At 42.0% G+C, this 16,298-nt stretch overlaps 1 protein-coding gene across 1 annotated transcript; it reads right to left on the minus strand.

Annotated features, from left to right (window-relative positions):
• Positions 1–457: 457 nt before the first annotated feature.
• On the minus strand, positions 458–15,794 carry LOC115367809 (solute carrier family 22 member 6-B). Its single transcript, XM_030063731.1, has 10 exons — positions 14,885–15,794; positions 13,944–14,047; positions 6,993–7,147; positions 6,094–6,262; positions 4,908–5,022; positions 4,518–4,624; positions 4,127–4,338; positions 3,155–3,263; positions 2,848–3,060; positions 458–1,774 (listed from the first exon to the last, which is right to left on the minus strand). Exons 1-10 carry the CDS (start codon positions 15,221–15,223, stop codon positions 1,672–1,674), a joined length of 1,626 nt encoding a protein of 541 aa, XP_029919591.1. The 5' UTR covers positions 15,224–15,794; the 3' UTR covers positions 458–1,671.
• Positions 15,795–16,298: the final 504 nt, after the last annotated feature.

A 16,298-nucleotide genomic window follows, 5' to 3' on the forward strand; every position in this document is an offset into this window, starting at 1 on the left:
TTAATTAAACATTTCAAGCATGGATTTGGACACTTTTATTGCTGGTAGCACACAGGCAGTGCCTTCATTATCTTTGCACAAAGTACATTTTGTGACACATGTCCTCTCATTCTTGTGCGTTTCTCATGTGATGTATTCAAATGCACTTTGCTGCAGTCATTTCAATAAAGTTTGGGAAGTTTTCTACTGAACTTTGTGCTTTCAATGACAGCTTCATGGTCATCACATGGTGCGTATTTGCTGTGGGCAACAATGGCACATGCTCTCCAAAATTCATGCACAAGACTAATAGACCATTACACACTCTCTGTCACACACACAAACTGTTTAGCATACAAATATATAAACAAACTGAGTTTTCATCCTGTTAAATATTTCATTGCATTAGATGTTTTTCAAAAATCTCAGGTAATGTTTTTTTTTTTTTTTTTTTTTTTATGCGAGCAGCACAGCCAATCATCCTATGACCAATGCATGCAACCCATGCAGGAGATCATACAAATCTTTATCTTGTTAAGTACAAATTCAAATACACAATTTAAACACAACTGTTAAAATGGTGAGCAGCAAAGTGCAGCAGAGTTTTCGCAGGCTGGTTTCATAATCATCACATTGTGCTATTAAATCCAAGTATGACCTGGTCCTGAACTGAATCAAAACCTGATGTTTTTTTTACAAACACAATGTTGCAATCCAAGCAGTCCCAGTCATTTCCTAGCCCTTACCATGCTGACTTCTGTCACATCCCATGGTTGTCATAAAACTACAAATCAACGACATTAGTAAGTAAGTACAGAAAGGCTACATGAGGCATAATTAAAGGTAACTAGTGCATGCAATCTCAATCAGACACTTATTTCTCTCCACTTGAGAGCATAGAAAAGTATAAAAGGAGGCAGTTGCTTGCTCAGTACAGCATCAACATATGAAAAAGATATTCCACAAATAGTACACACAAACAGTACACTATTATACAAAAATAATATGCTTGCTCTTTGTATTTTAAACATGCTGACTCGTTTGGTGAATCCAGTGCTCTTGGAGAGTAGAGAAAAGTCCCAAAAATAGCTGTTTTGGTAGGATTATGCCTGCTGTGGTTTAGGCGAAGTGCCAGTCCTCTTGGCCGATATCATCTCCTTTTCCAGCCACAGTCTTAATCTGCAGGAGGTGGTGAAGTCAGCACCAGACTTTGAGCCATAGGTTAGCACCCTTAAATATATAAATATGTGTGGATATGAGATATATATGTCTGCAAAGTATTCAAGAGTCCATTTATTAGTAAAACATGATGTATATTGAATCACTTCTCAAAATTGTAATTATAAGGAGGAACTTTTTCAGAAAAGCAAAAGAGCATAGAAATACCTCAGTTTATTTCTGTTTTATATGGGTGTTTGGCAGCATCTGTTGAAACACTAGGCTGTTCATTTGCCCTAGCAATGGAATTTAATGGCCTGAGCTGTGAGTGTGTGTGCGTGCGCAGTGTGTGTATGTTTGGCATGTGTAAAGGTGTTCTTATGCTTACTTTGCATAGGGCTCATAATTAGACCTTTCACATATCGTTGCATAGTAAGTGTTATGTATCTGAGGGTGAAGCTGTGTAACGTGTCAATAAACAGCTATGTGTGTGTGTGTGTGTGTGTGTGTGTGTGTGTGTGTGTGTGAGCATGGTTAAATCTGGCTTGCGAGGTGCTCCAGCTCCTGCCCCTCTGCGCAGCTTGCTGATTGGCTACTGTCCTCACACATTTCTTTGCTCTCCTTGTTTGGAGGAAACCTGCAGGAAACAAAACATGCAAAGCACACACTCAGCCACATGCAGGGGCTCAACCAAATGAAAAAAAAAAAAATCTAAATTATTTCACACATCAAGGCCCAGATTGACTGAGTTAATAAAAACAAGCACTGGAAGTGGACTATTGGTCCTTTAGGGAAAAAATACACCATCAGATACATGAGCTACATGCTTATCACTCTGCAGCTTTGTGCTTACAAGGAAGACGTGATCCTGTTGGTAAAGTCAATCCAACACAAAGTAGAAAGATGGAGCTCAGAGTGCAAACCTCTGCCAGCGCTACGCCATTCTCAAAATACGCCTTTTGCATGTCACATAGTTGCTAAATTAACCTTTCGTCAAGGTAATGTTTTTGTTTAATGAATTCAAACATCTCTTGGCCCATAATTAACCTGTCCACACAGTTTTGTGCAAATCCACTCATAACTTTTTGCGATATCCTGCTAACAAACAAACAGACAAACAGACAGAATGGGGTGTCCAACTTCACTGATGGAGGCAAAAACGTGCATTGAACTTTTAGCTTCACCTTGTATCCAGTAACACCTGTGGAAAATATTTTTATTTAACAATGTAGTTACGCAGACAATAATCACAAATCTGAGGATGTAATCATTTCATTAAATATCACTGTTATTTTTTTAGTTAGGAGCGTCAATCTTAGACACCATTATGTTGCTGAAACGGTTTCATGGGAATCAGAATTTGTATGGACATATGTTGATCAGGAAGTTTTAATGGTTTAAAAACCTTGTATTGACTGTACAGATAAAAAGGGCAGGAGGGGGCAAATTGGATTTTAATTGGAGGAATTATTAAATGTGTATAAAACTAGACACACATAAGGTGAAACTGAGTGCTTGTTGATCGATGGACCAGCTTGCTCTATTGTACTTTACTGAGGAGAATAAACCTACTCACTGCATCAGATTGTGAGCTTGTTTGGAATTATGTCTTAGAAGCTACTGGACAAGACAAGTGTGGAAGAAGACCACCACTCATCTGGACTCATCTGAGTTTTCGCACCAAACACCCAAAACACAAAGTCTTTGTACCTTGTCTCCCAGTTCTCAGCGTCCTCCACTGTATCAGGAAGAGGTCTGCCGGCGGTTTCGGGCAGTGCCAAGGCCAGGACGGCACCCAGCAGCGGGGAACAGCCGAAGATGACCAGGGGCGCAGTGGGGCTCCGGTTATGCAGCATGTTGATAATGGGAGCTAACACACCCCCCATCCTCGCAAACATACTGGACATGCCAATTCCTGTTTGCCTGTGGACACGCAAGAAGAGAAAAGTTTGGGGACTTGACTCTTGATTTGTGTGCTTGTTTGGGAAAAGGGTAACACAATAAATACACATCATACCGTAGCACGGTGGGGAATATCTCAGCAGTGTACACGTAGATTACAGCAAAGGAAGCCGTGATGCCAAACTTCCCTAACATTGCGAGACCAGTCAGAAGGTTGGGGTAATCTGGAGTGATAGAAAAAGAGGAGGTGTGGCTGTTTTAATGGGACTGATCATAGAATCATAGAATAAATTTGACAAACATGGATTATGAAGCAGTAACTAGGCTTCGACCAAAGCATATAATATCGGATACTTGCAGCCATATGCTGTGGAGGAAAATGATTAGGCCAGGTCAGGCCATCCCAAATTATCCTAAGTGTGGAGTAAGGTTATGGCAAGTCAGCGCTTATGTCTCCCTCCTGCTTACTCCACAGCACCTGACTCCCTTATCTAGTATTCTGGGACATAGGCTACAGCAGAGGCTACAGCAGATGCGTCAGCGTGGCCTGTCGTCCAAGGCTAGGATAGCTATTTTGGCTATTACAAAGACTCACTGTCTCTGGACTGTCTCCATGATAAGTCCCAATCTATGTTCAGTGTCCTTCAGAGACCTATAAAGTTCTTACTATGTGGAAGAGCCGTGAGAACTGACCGTGTTGTCGCCCGTCCGAGACCGATCATTTCTCCTGACGTGTGCAACTCAGTAAAGCTGAATATTCAACATAAGTCATCCTGGCTCCATGCCTCTCTCCCTCGTGTCTGTTCTTCAATGAACCTCATTCTATTTCCTTAACATATGCGATATGGGATGACTACGCAAGACAGCTCTTTAGCATTGAGCCTAGTTATTTTGATGGCATTATTTTGAGTGTTGAAAGTATTAGTGGATGCAGTTCTTAATAATGATGTTTTGCAGTCTTTACACATATATCAAATATTTTCACAGGACAGGACAGTGATGTTAAATTTTGGATATCACCCAAGCCTAGTGGAGTGCATTAATTTCACCTTTGTTTGAACGCACACAAACACAGTGTCCATCCTACCTGCAGGGACAGCGAGCATGAGCAGGCAGGCGAGCCCTCCAACTGCCAGGAAGCCGCTTTGGGAAAGGCGCCGGCTGCAGGGCAGGACGAGCAGCACCAGAGACCGAGCGGGGATCTCGACCAGCCCGAACACAAACTGGGTCAGGTAGAGATTCGTCCCTAACCTGGACGCGCCCAGAGAGAGGCCATAATACACCAACACGTTCACAAACCTGGGGAGCAAAGCAGGGGCAGAAATATAGTCGAAGAACTGAGAATGTGAGAGAGCAGCTGAGGGTGAAAAATGCTTGTGTGATCTGTCACTTCTGTGAAAGCAGAAGAAAATCACACAGTCGGGTTGTTTGCACACACCCAAACCACACACACACACACACACACACACACAATTTACCAGATGTAGAACAGGATAATAGCCCTCTTTCTCATCTGAGGTGTTCGTACGAGATCCATGGCCGTGTACTTTTGCTTACCCGCTCCTGCCATCTCACACTTTTCTACCTGATGTGCACAGAAACACACAAACCAAACACCTTTAAAAAAAACAAAAAACAAAAAACAATCTGCTGCTCTTTGTTTCCTGTAGGTCTTATTGCAGCAGCAGACACAATATGGAACATCAACAAAGGATGGCTGCCGCTTACTATTTTCCCCCCGCGTTTTCTCTGATGAAGACTGATGTGGGAGGATGCATGTAATACTATTAGGAAAGTAGGATGGCATCACGTGAGGTGCTATTCTGGTAACACTGTAGGTGTGTAAGAAGGAAAGTGCTGAGAGAAACCTGTACGGTGGGAGGTAGGACTCGGCCATTGACTAGTGCTGCCTTGCGGAGGAGAACAATGGCTTCCTCTCTCCTGTCATTGGCCAGCAACCATCGGGCAGACTGAGGCAGCACCCTGACAGAAGACAGAAAGAGAAATACAGCCAAGTGTGCACATCACCATGCATCATCTACAGGTTTAGTGCTTTTTTAGTGTGTGGCGGACTCATGAAACATGCACTTTAAAGAGCTCATCGCATGCTTTTTGGAGTTTTCCCTTACTTTTAGTGTGTTATATACTCTAGCTGGAGGTGCATGTAAAATGTCTGCAAGGTTACAAAGCCCAAAGTTCAAAGGGAGTTATTTTCTAGAAAAGAAAATCCTGCTGCTAAACTGTTTGTCCGTTACTCGACTACGGCACTATGTAACACATGCAGTCGTGTCTAGATGGTAACCCTAGATTTACGAAACTCTTGCACACTCGCACACATGAGCACTTGATTCAGCACAGTAGCGCTTGATTCTGCCAGTACTAGCAATGGCAGATATTGCAGGAGCCACTGCAAAATATTCTTGTCTTGCCGAGTTTCAAGGCAACTGAATATTTTACATTTTGGGTGGTCATTTTGGCTTTTTGGTTAAGGTTAGTGTTATGCATAAGTTGGTAAGTCAATTAGAAATTACGCCACCTTGCTCATAGAAAAAAAAAAAAAAAAAACGCTCAGTAGGCAATGGATTTTTTTCACGTTATGGGTGGTTATTTTGGCTTATTGGTTAAGGTTAGGCTTAACAGCGTGGCCCACAATGACAAACAACACACACAATGAAGAAACAACAGGAAAAAAAAAAAAAACTGTAAAAGTTTTACAGATCCAGGGTTACCATCTAGACACAACCCATGATCTAAGCCGACCAATGCTAACACACAGAGCCAATCTGAGTCAATCACAATGGAGTTGGCTTTTAGGAAGGGCCTACAGTATACAGACAGAGCTAAAACAGACTGAGGTGCTGAAAACACAGCCTGTGCAGCTGTAACTAGGCATTTTTTGACTATAAAAACATGTAAATGTTTGTAAATAGGCCATGAAAATGAATATGTTAAATTGGGAAAGCTATTATTGGTAATAGAGTGACTGCTGGTCTGAGTGACTACGCGAACACATGAGAGACTATTGTGGATTTGGTTTTGGGCCACATCCCTCACCATATGTAGAAGATGAACAGGAAGCCGGGGGCTGATATGGCCAGCTGTAACTTTCTCCAGTCTCGTATCAGGTACGCTACACCCGCTAGGAGCATGTAGCCCAGGCCAAAGGCATAATCTGTGATTATACCAGCCAGCATGCGCCTCTGGGTGCAGGTCCACTCTGTACCTATGGGGAGTGGAGGAGAGCAAAGCAGTGCAGGGGATGGGTGGGAGGTGGAGGAGGAGGAGAGGAGAGGAGAGGAGAGGAGAGGAGAGGAGAGGAGAGGAGAGGAGAGGAAAGGAGTGGAGAGGGAGAGGAGAGGAGTGGAGAGGGAGAGGTGGAGTGAAGGAACAGGCAGAGGGTTACACTGAGGTAGTGGTTTGGTGGTTTGGAGCTTTAAGGTAGAGGAAATGGTAGTAAGGGTTTGTGTGCTGGGGTTGGGCAAAAAAATAGCAAGAAATAGATGAATAAACAGGAAATGTAAAAATGACCAACACTGTGGATCTGAATGATGAATCAGGTGCCAGCTTGAAATGTTTTCATAGGTTTACATATGTAAGGTATATTAACGTAAGAAACTTATAACAAGTGTAAGTAACTGCAGTAACAGCTGTATGTACTAATGCATATCTTAATACATGTTAATAAATAATGCATACTCCTTCCCCATATTTCCTATTAATAAAGGCAACTTATCAAGTATGCTGTTTGCACAATTCAAGTGTAAATTTTTAACTTTAAACTTTAACTTGTTTTATATTCTATGAATCCTATAATTTTTGTTGCAGTGATGACCTAATTTCTGATCATACTTATGTTTGAATGTGTGTGTGTGTGTGTGTGTGTGTGTGTGTGTGTGTGTGTGTGTGTGTGTGTGTGTGTGTGTGTGCGCGTACATGCATGTGCATGCTAGTACCGAGAACAAAGGCATTAATGATGATTCCAGATATTGTGGTGCCCACGATGAAGCGCAGAATCACATAAGCAAGAAAGGTGGGAGCAAAAGCCACAGCAACTCCAAACACCGTCTGCAGGGCGAGGGACAGCAGCAGGATGAAACGCCTGCCGTACCTGACACAGAGAGACAGAGCAGACACGAGAATGGTCTTAAACCACATGCATAGGTGCACATGTGTAAACATATAGTGAGACTGTGAATATGAGTGCATGTGTGTAAAAATAGCCTTATAGACTACATTGTTTGCCAGTCAGCCAGGACAACATGGGCCTTTTTATTAAAAAGCAGATATCATCCACACAGCGTCATCCACTGCTGATGTTATGTAGGCAGGGCTCGATTAACCAACCACAACTCTGGGCACACACTGCATTTCATTAATCTATAAATCTGATGAGCTGGCATCAGAGGAAGGTAGACTCTCCTTTGTTCTCCATCTCCACCGTCTTCAAGGTGCTAAAGTGTTGTTGTCCACACAGCAACTATTGTGTGGTCTGCAAATTTGATTTTGGAGTTGGAGGTATGGATAGGGCTGCAGATGTGAAGAATGTGAGGAGCATAGGGTTCAGTGCACAGCCCTGTGGGGTTCCTGTGGTTAGGGTAAGGGTGGAGCAGGTATGTTTACCAATCCTGACTTGTTCAGCCTGTGACGAACTCCATGGCTGATTAGCACAGCACAGAGGCAAGGCCCAGGTTGTTCAGTTTACTGACCACTTTGTAGGGGGTGACAGTGTTAAATATGGAGCTGAAATCCATGGATAACTGTTGTAATGGCATCCTCTATGGAGCAGCAGGCCCAGTTTACCCAGTAGGCAAATTGGTGCTTATCCAGATCAGGTGGGATGATGGTTCTGATGTGTGAAAGCACAAATTTCTCAAAGCACTTCATTGCGCTGGTCATTCAGACACATCGCAGATGGTTTTTTGGGCACTTGAATGATGCTGGAGGATTTAAAGCACATTGGAAATGAGATGTTACATATTTTAGTAAACAACTCTGTTAGTTGATCAGCACATCTGGGCCTGCTGCCTTGCTTGCATTGACCTTCCTCGGGGTGGTCCCCACCTGGTGGCACTGTACAACCAGTGTTGACTCTCAGATGGGTGGGCTGATGAGTGGAGTAGACCCCCCTCTCTGACTGTAAAAATGGGCAAAGAACTGGTCCAGGACATCAGGCGGTTTGGCATCCCCACTGGGCAGCAGATTGTTGGTTTTGTCAGTCAGTGCCTTGATGTCATTCCAAATGCCCGAAGCATGTGGCTGTTGTTGTCAACTTGATCCTCAATTAACTGTTTGTGTTTGCTCTTTGCATCCCTGATGCCTCTCTTGAGTTTCCCCTGCTCTTCACTGTAGGCTTGTTTGTCGCCTGACCTGAAAGCCGCATCTCTCTGCTTGAGTAATGCCCTCAAATTACTGTTTAACCACAGCTTCTGGTCAGGAAACACCTTTAATGTTCTCGGTGTTACAGTTTTTTTTTTCAATCGCTTTACCTCCTCTGTCAACTCAGAATCCATGGTATCAATACATAGGCCTAATGTGAAACCTGTTACTGTGCATGTTTACTTCTGTCTTTGCCTGATTTCCAAATGCCATCCTCATTCACTCATTCAATATTCACTATACTTTGTTTGTCATGGATTTAAATATATGGGCAACAACAGAACAAAGTTTCAGAATCAAGCACTCAGGACAGCCTGTTGACATGTACTTATTGGTACTATTGATTTGTCATGTCTCAGAAATTATGTTTCGTTTTGTTAAGTTTTGTTCTTGTGTCTTGTCTCGTGACTTCCTGTTTTATTTTGAAATCCCACTCTCCTCTCTTGTGTCAGGCCACTTTCCCTTCCCCTTGTGTGTTTCCCACTGGTCTGATTGTCTGCCACACCCTGATTGTTTTCCTGCCTGTTTCCCATTACCTTGTGTGTTTCTCTTTGTCCTGGGCCAGTTCATCCTGTTTGGTAATGTGTTCATCCTTGCTTCATGTCAAGTCTAGTCACATCAAGTCAAGTCAAGTCAAGTCAAGTCAAGTCAAGTCAAGTCAAGCCAAGTCACGTCAGGTTTTGTATTTCCTGTGATACTTTGCTTTGTTTTGTCATAGTTAAGTTTCATATTTCTTTGATACTTTGTCTTGCCTTTGTTTGTAATTTTCCTCGCTAGACAGTCACAGTGAAATAGTGTTCTTTTGGTTTCCTTACATTGTCCTCTTTACGAGTGGTTTGAGATGTTACTTTTCCTTATTAAAAGACTAATCATTGAAACACTCGTCTGGAATCGTGCAATTGGGTTCAATCCTCGTAATAGTTCTGATATGATTTTGTTAAATAAATTACCAATTTTCAATTAATTCCAATGCTTATTTCAGTAAAAAATGCCTCTTGCATTAATGTTGATACATGGTTCCACCTGTTCCATTGTACAACTGTTTCTCTACATGTATTACAGTTTTGTTTTTTTTTTCAATCGCTTTACCTCCTGTCAACTCAGAAACCCTGGTATCAAAACAGTTAATACATAGGCCTAATGGGAGGCGCTCTTCCCAAAATAACACATTTTGTTAGCAAAAGGCTCTTATCATGGCAAAACATTTCAAACATACAGCAAAAGCACATTTTGTCACCGCCCAATATAATTTGCAGTCAAGCAAGTTAATCCAGCCACTCACTCACTTCATACTCAACACCAAAATGCAACACACCTTTTTTAGTCTGAGCAGGTTCAACCTTATTTTTTCTTGTGTATTGCAGTCATGTTTTTTGACAATTTACATAGTTACATATTGTAAAGCAAGTAGCAAAAGCCAATATTTCCCTCAAACAACTCAACTTATGCCCAAATGAGTAGATTCCTTCAATCGGCTATACTGTACTGTAACACAGCTGACAGCAGAATACAAAATACAGTTATCAGTTTGAACAAGGTTCTCCCGTGTTCACATTCAAATGTGAATTTACTGTAAAGAATTGCATCCAAACTCAGAAAGACTTTGAGGTGAAATTTTACTGTATTGATGGCAAAAACTGAAATACTGTAATTTTTTGTAGGTGCATACTGATTGATTGGTGAATGGTGATTTGTGGAAAGGGTAGTGATGCACGTGCACCAGTGGTTTCACAGTGATGCAGGTAATTTCTATTAGCTGTGAGCAGATGTTTTGCTTTTGACTACCATAGTGAAGTCAATGGAGTCAGGGCCATGTAAATGACATATGTAAGAAGTGTTGTGTAAAAGAGTGTGGAAAAATGTGTGAATCCAATGAAAAGGTATGAACACATTTGCAACAGAACACTTCTCCTGTGGTTGGAGGTGAAGATGATGACAGAGTAGATCCCAGTTTCAGTATACTGGAAAAAGCGATTGGAAAAAAACTGTAACACATCTGTGTATCCTAGGACTGATCCAGAATTGCAGCTGTTCCTTCTGCAATCAAATTTCAGTCTGTGAAACCAAAGCAGTCTTGCGGCACTGATGTGGCTCAGAGCATACTCTACTGTCCTGATTGCTGGTTTTGTTCTGCAGATCCGTGGTCTGTAAGCTGGGATCAGTTAAGGAACATTCATTCATTCATCCATTCATTCATCTTCTAAACCGCTTATCCTCACTAGGGTCGCGGGGGGGTGCTGGAGCCTATCCCAGCGCACATAGGGCGAAGGCAGTGAGACACCCTGGACAGGTCGCCAGTCCATCGCAGGGCAAGTTAACGAACAATGGTCTGAATTTTTTTTCTTTTTCTTTTTTTTTTTTTTTTTTTACTGTATTCAGGCCACTCCTATAAAAAAAGATCTTGACCTCAGTGATATCACCTGTCTGAATAAACAATAAATAGGTGGCAGATTCATAATTGTGATTGAGGGCTCTGTATCAATACAGATTGTGGCTTGGGCAAATACAGTCATTCTAAATTGTGGCCTATAGCTAGGGGCCAAAAGCAGGTAAGTGTCTGTCATGTTCCCCAGGTGCGCATTTCATTTTAAACTGGTGAGATGGTGCAAAATTTAATGAGAATCATTCACAGAACCTGCTGGTGAGCCCATACCCAGTCGGTTTATCCAGGCATATGGAAGTTCATCTTTTTAATTCTGCAGGAGTGTCAGTCCGTAAGAGGCTTTTCCACCCTAACGAGAATAACTTTCTAGAGGAAACTTGAACCCTTACAATGTCTTGGATTACTCTGACACAAGAATGAACAGATTTGAAGATGCTGACTGGCAGTACGAGTACCTCCAAAAATCTTCTTATCGCTGCAAAAAGCCATATGGGTCAAACTGTGTCAGTGTTACCTTTAGCTCTTTATGTGGTATTTTTAGGTTTTAATAGTTTTAGTTGGAACATAAAGATATTAAGATGTGTTTCACTACAACAGAGTTTACTGCAGCCTGGCAGCACCTTGAGATAAGAATTATGACAGAGGGCAAAATTTTCCTCTTGGCTTTCACGAAGGCAATGGAGACGATCATTAGGACATCAAAGTGGTTGTTGGTCGGGGCTGTGCCTCACACACATTAATAGTGTCATGGTGTCCTCACCAAGTGTTATAGCCATTAACAATCCAATAATTAAATGAAGAAGAAAGCATTCTTTGATACAAAACCTAAATGAGAATGAAGAGCACCCTGACAAGCTGGCCAGAGACAGAAAGGCTATGCTCAAACAAGCTGAGGACATGAGAAGAGGATGCAGCAGCTGAAGAAAAAAAAAGAAACGTTTTCAAGAGATGAGAGACAGTAGAGACAGTAGAACAATAACCTGATCTGAAGTGTCTGACTCATTATTTTGTTGAACTGAACTGATTTAAAGAACAACGTTGAAGGATCTGCCTGACGCGATGATGCCCTGGCACCATCATCTCCGAAGTTTAGTGCAGGATTAACTATGCTCACAAGATTGTTTGTCAAGTAGACATTTTTTAAGATTGTGTTTAAACACAGTAAAAGTGGAACAATCTCTTATAAAGGGAGATTGCTCCACGCTAAACAACCCTGCACTGACATGTTTATTAAAAGCTGTATGCCTGCTCTGCACATCACAGTCCCCTCTTGTGATTGAACTTGTGCCGATCCCTCTCTCCGGCTTCCTCTTTATGAAGTCCCTCAGGAGAGGGGGACCAAGTTCATGTGAGGTTTTATACACTACACCAGCCTGTTTAAAAGCCTTAAATTTGTCAAAACTCAAGAAACTGTATTTTTGGAGGATATTACAGTGGTGGTATGAATGGGGTTTCCTGTCAAATATCTTAAGAGCTCTCTTATATAGTTGTTCAATAGGCTTGGGGATTGCCACACCTGTACAGGACCATGTGCTGAAGCAGTAATCAATGTGTGCGAAAATCATACAGTGGAGGTAGGCTCTTGCAGCACTAATTGTCAGGAATGGCCTCATCTGTTTGAAGTTCTGTAGATTAAAATTACAGATTAATGACATTTACTCACGGTTGAGTAGCTTTTTTGTATACTTGTATTTTTTGGAATATATCTTAAAGTCATTAATTTCACTTTTACTTAAGTGCATTTTTACTTGAGTATTGTATTTCATTACATTTTAAATCATATCCATTACAGAGAACAAATGATCGATGACAGACTGTCATCAACCTTCCAAAATAAAAGCTCTGTCAGCCAAAATAAAAAGAGGAATCTCCTTCTTCTTTGTTGGTTCTTCTTTTTGTCATTTCCAAATTTCATAACGAAAGCGGCACGATGAAAAAGCAGAAGGTCGGTGGAGGTGAGGACCATTTAGATTAAGCTAACAAAAAATATGTAATAAGTGTGGAAAAGGGGGAAAATACCAGTAATTTGAGAAACATGTAGACTCAACCATCATGTGATGTGCTTATTCCCTATTTGTCATCTGACAAATGGCATGTCATGTCATGTCATGGCATTCACTTCAAGCAACACTACAAAGAATGTAGTTTGAAGTGTGTTCTAATTGCATGGAAAAGATCACAGCTAACACTGCTACTCTTTTGAAAAATGAACTCAGTCACTTTTACCGCCAGGACATTTTAAATGAGACATTTTTACTTTTTTTTTTACAGTACAACTTCTACTTCTACTGCAGTCAAATATCAACAGAGTCACTGTACTTCTAGCTGAGTGGTAATTTCTAGTTCTCTTTCCACCACTGATTTTTTTCCATTATGCCCTGAATGCAACATGAGGGCAGAATTGGCAGGCTTGTGGTCAGAGCGACAGGAACAGAAACTGACTTGGTGGCGTGACTTGGTTAGATAAACAATTGGCGTGTCTGGACAGCTGAGAGGGCCACATATGCAGACTGCTGAGCTGGCCAAGGATATGCACTCTGTCTGGGCGAGAGCGGAGATCACATTTAGTGGGTAACCTAACGTGGAGGTGCATGCTCTGAAATACAAAAGACAACTGAGGGCAGTGTGTATGCATCGTAATACAGTGCCATTTTACAAAGGTGCAATTGACAGTGTAGTGTACTTTTGTTGTGGACTTAAGTTTCAACAAAAGCAAAGCTGCTTATGGATATTATCTATGACATCCATTGGCATGGTAGGTAATTGTTATCTGAGCTTCTATTTGGATGCTCACCTTAAGGAATGATAACATCATATTCTAGCATCATTAAATCTTATTAACCTCCTAGGCAAGCTAAGTCCTCTTGCCTTGTTGAGCTGACACCCTGCATACAAAATTTTATTCCTTCTGGTTTTATTGGAGCCTTTTATTGTCACACTGCCCCACTTGGCATTTCAGAGGCCTCTCCACTCCACCAGGCAGAATCTCAAAGAGAGGCGAGTAACATATTGCGTAGGACTCCAGTTGTATTGGCCCCGGCAGCCATGCTTTGATGCTGAGGATCTGGCTGTGTGTTGTGCCTGCGTCTGTACACTGAGCCTCGGGTCAAGAGGCTCCAGGCAAAGTGAGAAAAGCAGAGCCTACCTGTCAGCCATGGCTCCAAACAGCACAGATCCCACCAACAGACCGGACATATAGATCGATGAGCCGACACTGTTCCAGCTGGCTTTGTCACACACCAGGTCCCACTAGTCGATGGGAAAACAAAGGGGAAATGGGGTGGTGGGTAGACAGGGTTAAGATGTACACATGCTGTTAGAGTACAGGCAAAATAATACAACAGGCTTATCATAATACAACATGGATGCGTGAAACAAATCTTACTTGTTTGATCTTTTCTCCATTATTTAAAAAAAATTGGTGCCTCCGCTGGTGACGCCACACGTTTCCAAGGAGGATTTCCCTTACAAAACAACATTCCTATAGGGAATTACAGTCCCTCTGCGGTAATGACTGTACTGCGTTGTGTCCTTATTATAATTTATGGTATTTTCTCTGTTCCATTGTACCACTATTATAATTATATATCAATAAATATTCTCTATATATTTATAAGCTCAATTATAAATATTATGAAAGTATTTTCCATAAGTCTTTGTATTGATCCACTTTATTTATTTTGTTATTTGTTGTGTTTTATTTTTCTAAAGATATATCTTCCTCCTTCCTAGTGTTGAGAGGTGTATTTTGTGTAGTCTACAGCTGTCTCTGTGCAGTGTGTGGACAACCTGCCGCTGGAATGCAAGAATTTCCCAATAAAAGTACACATCATCTATCTAAATCTATAAGGCGCTTAATAGTGATATATTGATATATAAACAGATCTTACATTTCTCATTCCCAGACTGACCGGTGCACAGGTGATGCCTGTTTGGCTAGATTGAGTGTATGAATGCATGGTGTGGAAGTCACACAACTTTCTTTCTTTCTTGATTTTTTTTTTTTTTTTCTTTCTTACACACACTTCTGTCAACCTTCTGCTAATCTGCCCGTGTTAAACATATCAGCAGTGGCAGTGTGTGTACCTCGGTGACTGTGGTACTCTGGAAGATCTCCTTGCTGTACACCCATCCGTGGCCACACGGGACGCGCTCTGTCCGGTTCCCCTGAAGCTGAAGCTCGCCAGAGAAGCAGGACGCGTCCGGGAGGCTGAGGTTCAGGCTCAGGGTACCAGAGGAGGAGGACAGGTTCCCGGCCGCTGAGCTCGAACTCTCCCGGCAGCGATGCGGCGGTGTGGCTCCTGTGAAGATACTCACCATCATGTGGAAGGCGAGGAGGATCTGGGGCAAGCAGATCCATACGTACAGAATTTTCTGGTACTTGCCAAAGCCTCCGATTGCAGACAGGATTTGGTCGAAATTCATCTTGGGGGGGATCTATTTCAGCAGGATGGCTCTATCTTCAGTGGCTCAGCCAGTCGAAGCACGGAGGCGCTTTTTTCTTGTAAATCACTAGACAATAAATCAGGGAGGCTGCGGGGGGTTGTGGTGTGTGTTGCTCAGGAGGTAAACAAGCCAAATCACTTTCCATGTGCTGCTGTGCTGAGGCCAGGCACAACCGACCTACATGACCCACCTTCTACAAGTCCATCAGAGCTGATTGTACACAACATATGAAACCTATTAGGGGAAAAAAACTCCTTTAAACTCCTCTCACCGTTTCCTCTGCATTAAGGTTTCTTCGCGCCCTAACATCCTTTCCAAAAGAGCAAAAGCGCCCACCGGTCGATTAAATCCTCTGAAGATAAGATATGTGCATAACAGTCAACGATTTACCTGCATGACCCATAGGCTCAAGTTGCCACTAGGAAAGCTCATTTCCAGCACAAAGTGGAAACCAGGGCAAGTAAATGCATCATCCGGTTGCATTAAAAATAAACAAACAAATGTAAAATTAGTCGCGATGTAGCCATTGCATATTTTCTGCGAGGAACTGCTTCACTCGGTGTAAAATCCGTACAAGCACCAGGACACACACATAAACACACCAGCAGCAGGAGGAGTGATGTGTGTGTGTTGCCTAACAGATAGTAGAGGGGCAGGGCTACAACATCACTGACTGGGCTATATCAAGTGCTGTTTGTGCGTGTGTGTGCGTATGGGTGTCTAATATATTATGTTATACGATTATGTTATTATACCGCCACTGGTACTAGTCGAAAATTACTGAAACAAGAATTATATGGGTCGACATTCTTCTTCTTCTTCTTCTTCTTCTTCTTTTTTTTTTTTTTTTTTTTTTAATCTTGCAATATACCAAATAATATGCACAAGTCTTATCAACACTTTAAACTGGAACCTGTGTACTTTCCCCACATAATTATTTTGTAATGAACAGCGCGCTTGTTGTTTAGAGATGCACTCTGCTGCCACCTTCTGTTAGTTTTTAGGTTGCAGGTTCAACCCAGAGGCCAAGTTGTTGACCACTGGCAATAATGTA

This window comes from Myripristis murdjan, chromosome 11 (genome assembly GCF_902150065.1).
Source record: "Myripristis murdjan chromosome 11, fMyrMur1.1, whole genome shotgun sequence".
In the NCBI taxonomy this organism is placed as follows: Eukaryota; Metazoa; Chordata; class Actinopteri; order Holocentriformes; family Holocentridae; genus Myripristis; species Myripristis murdjan.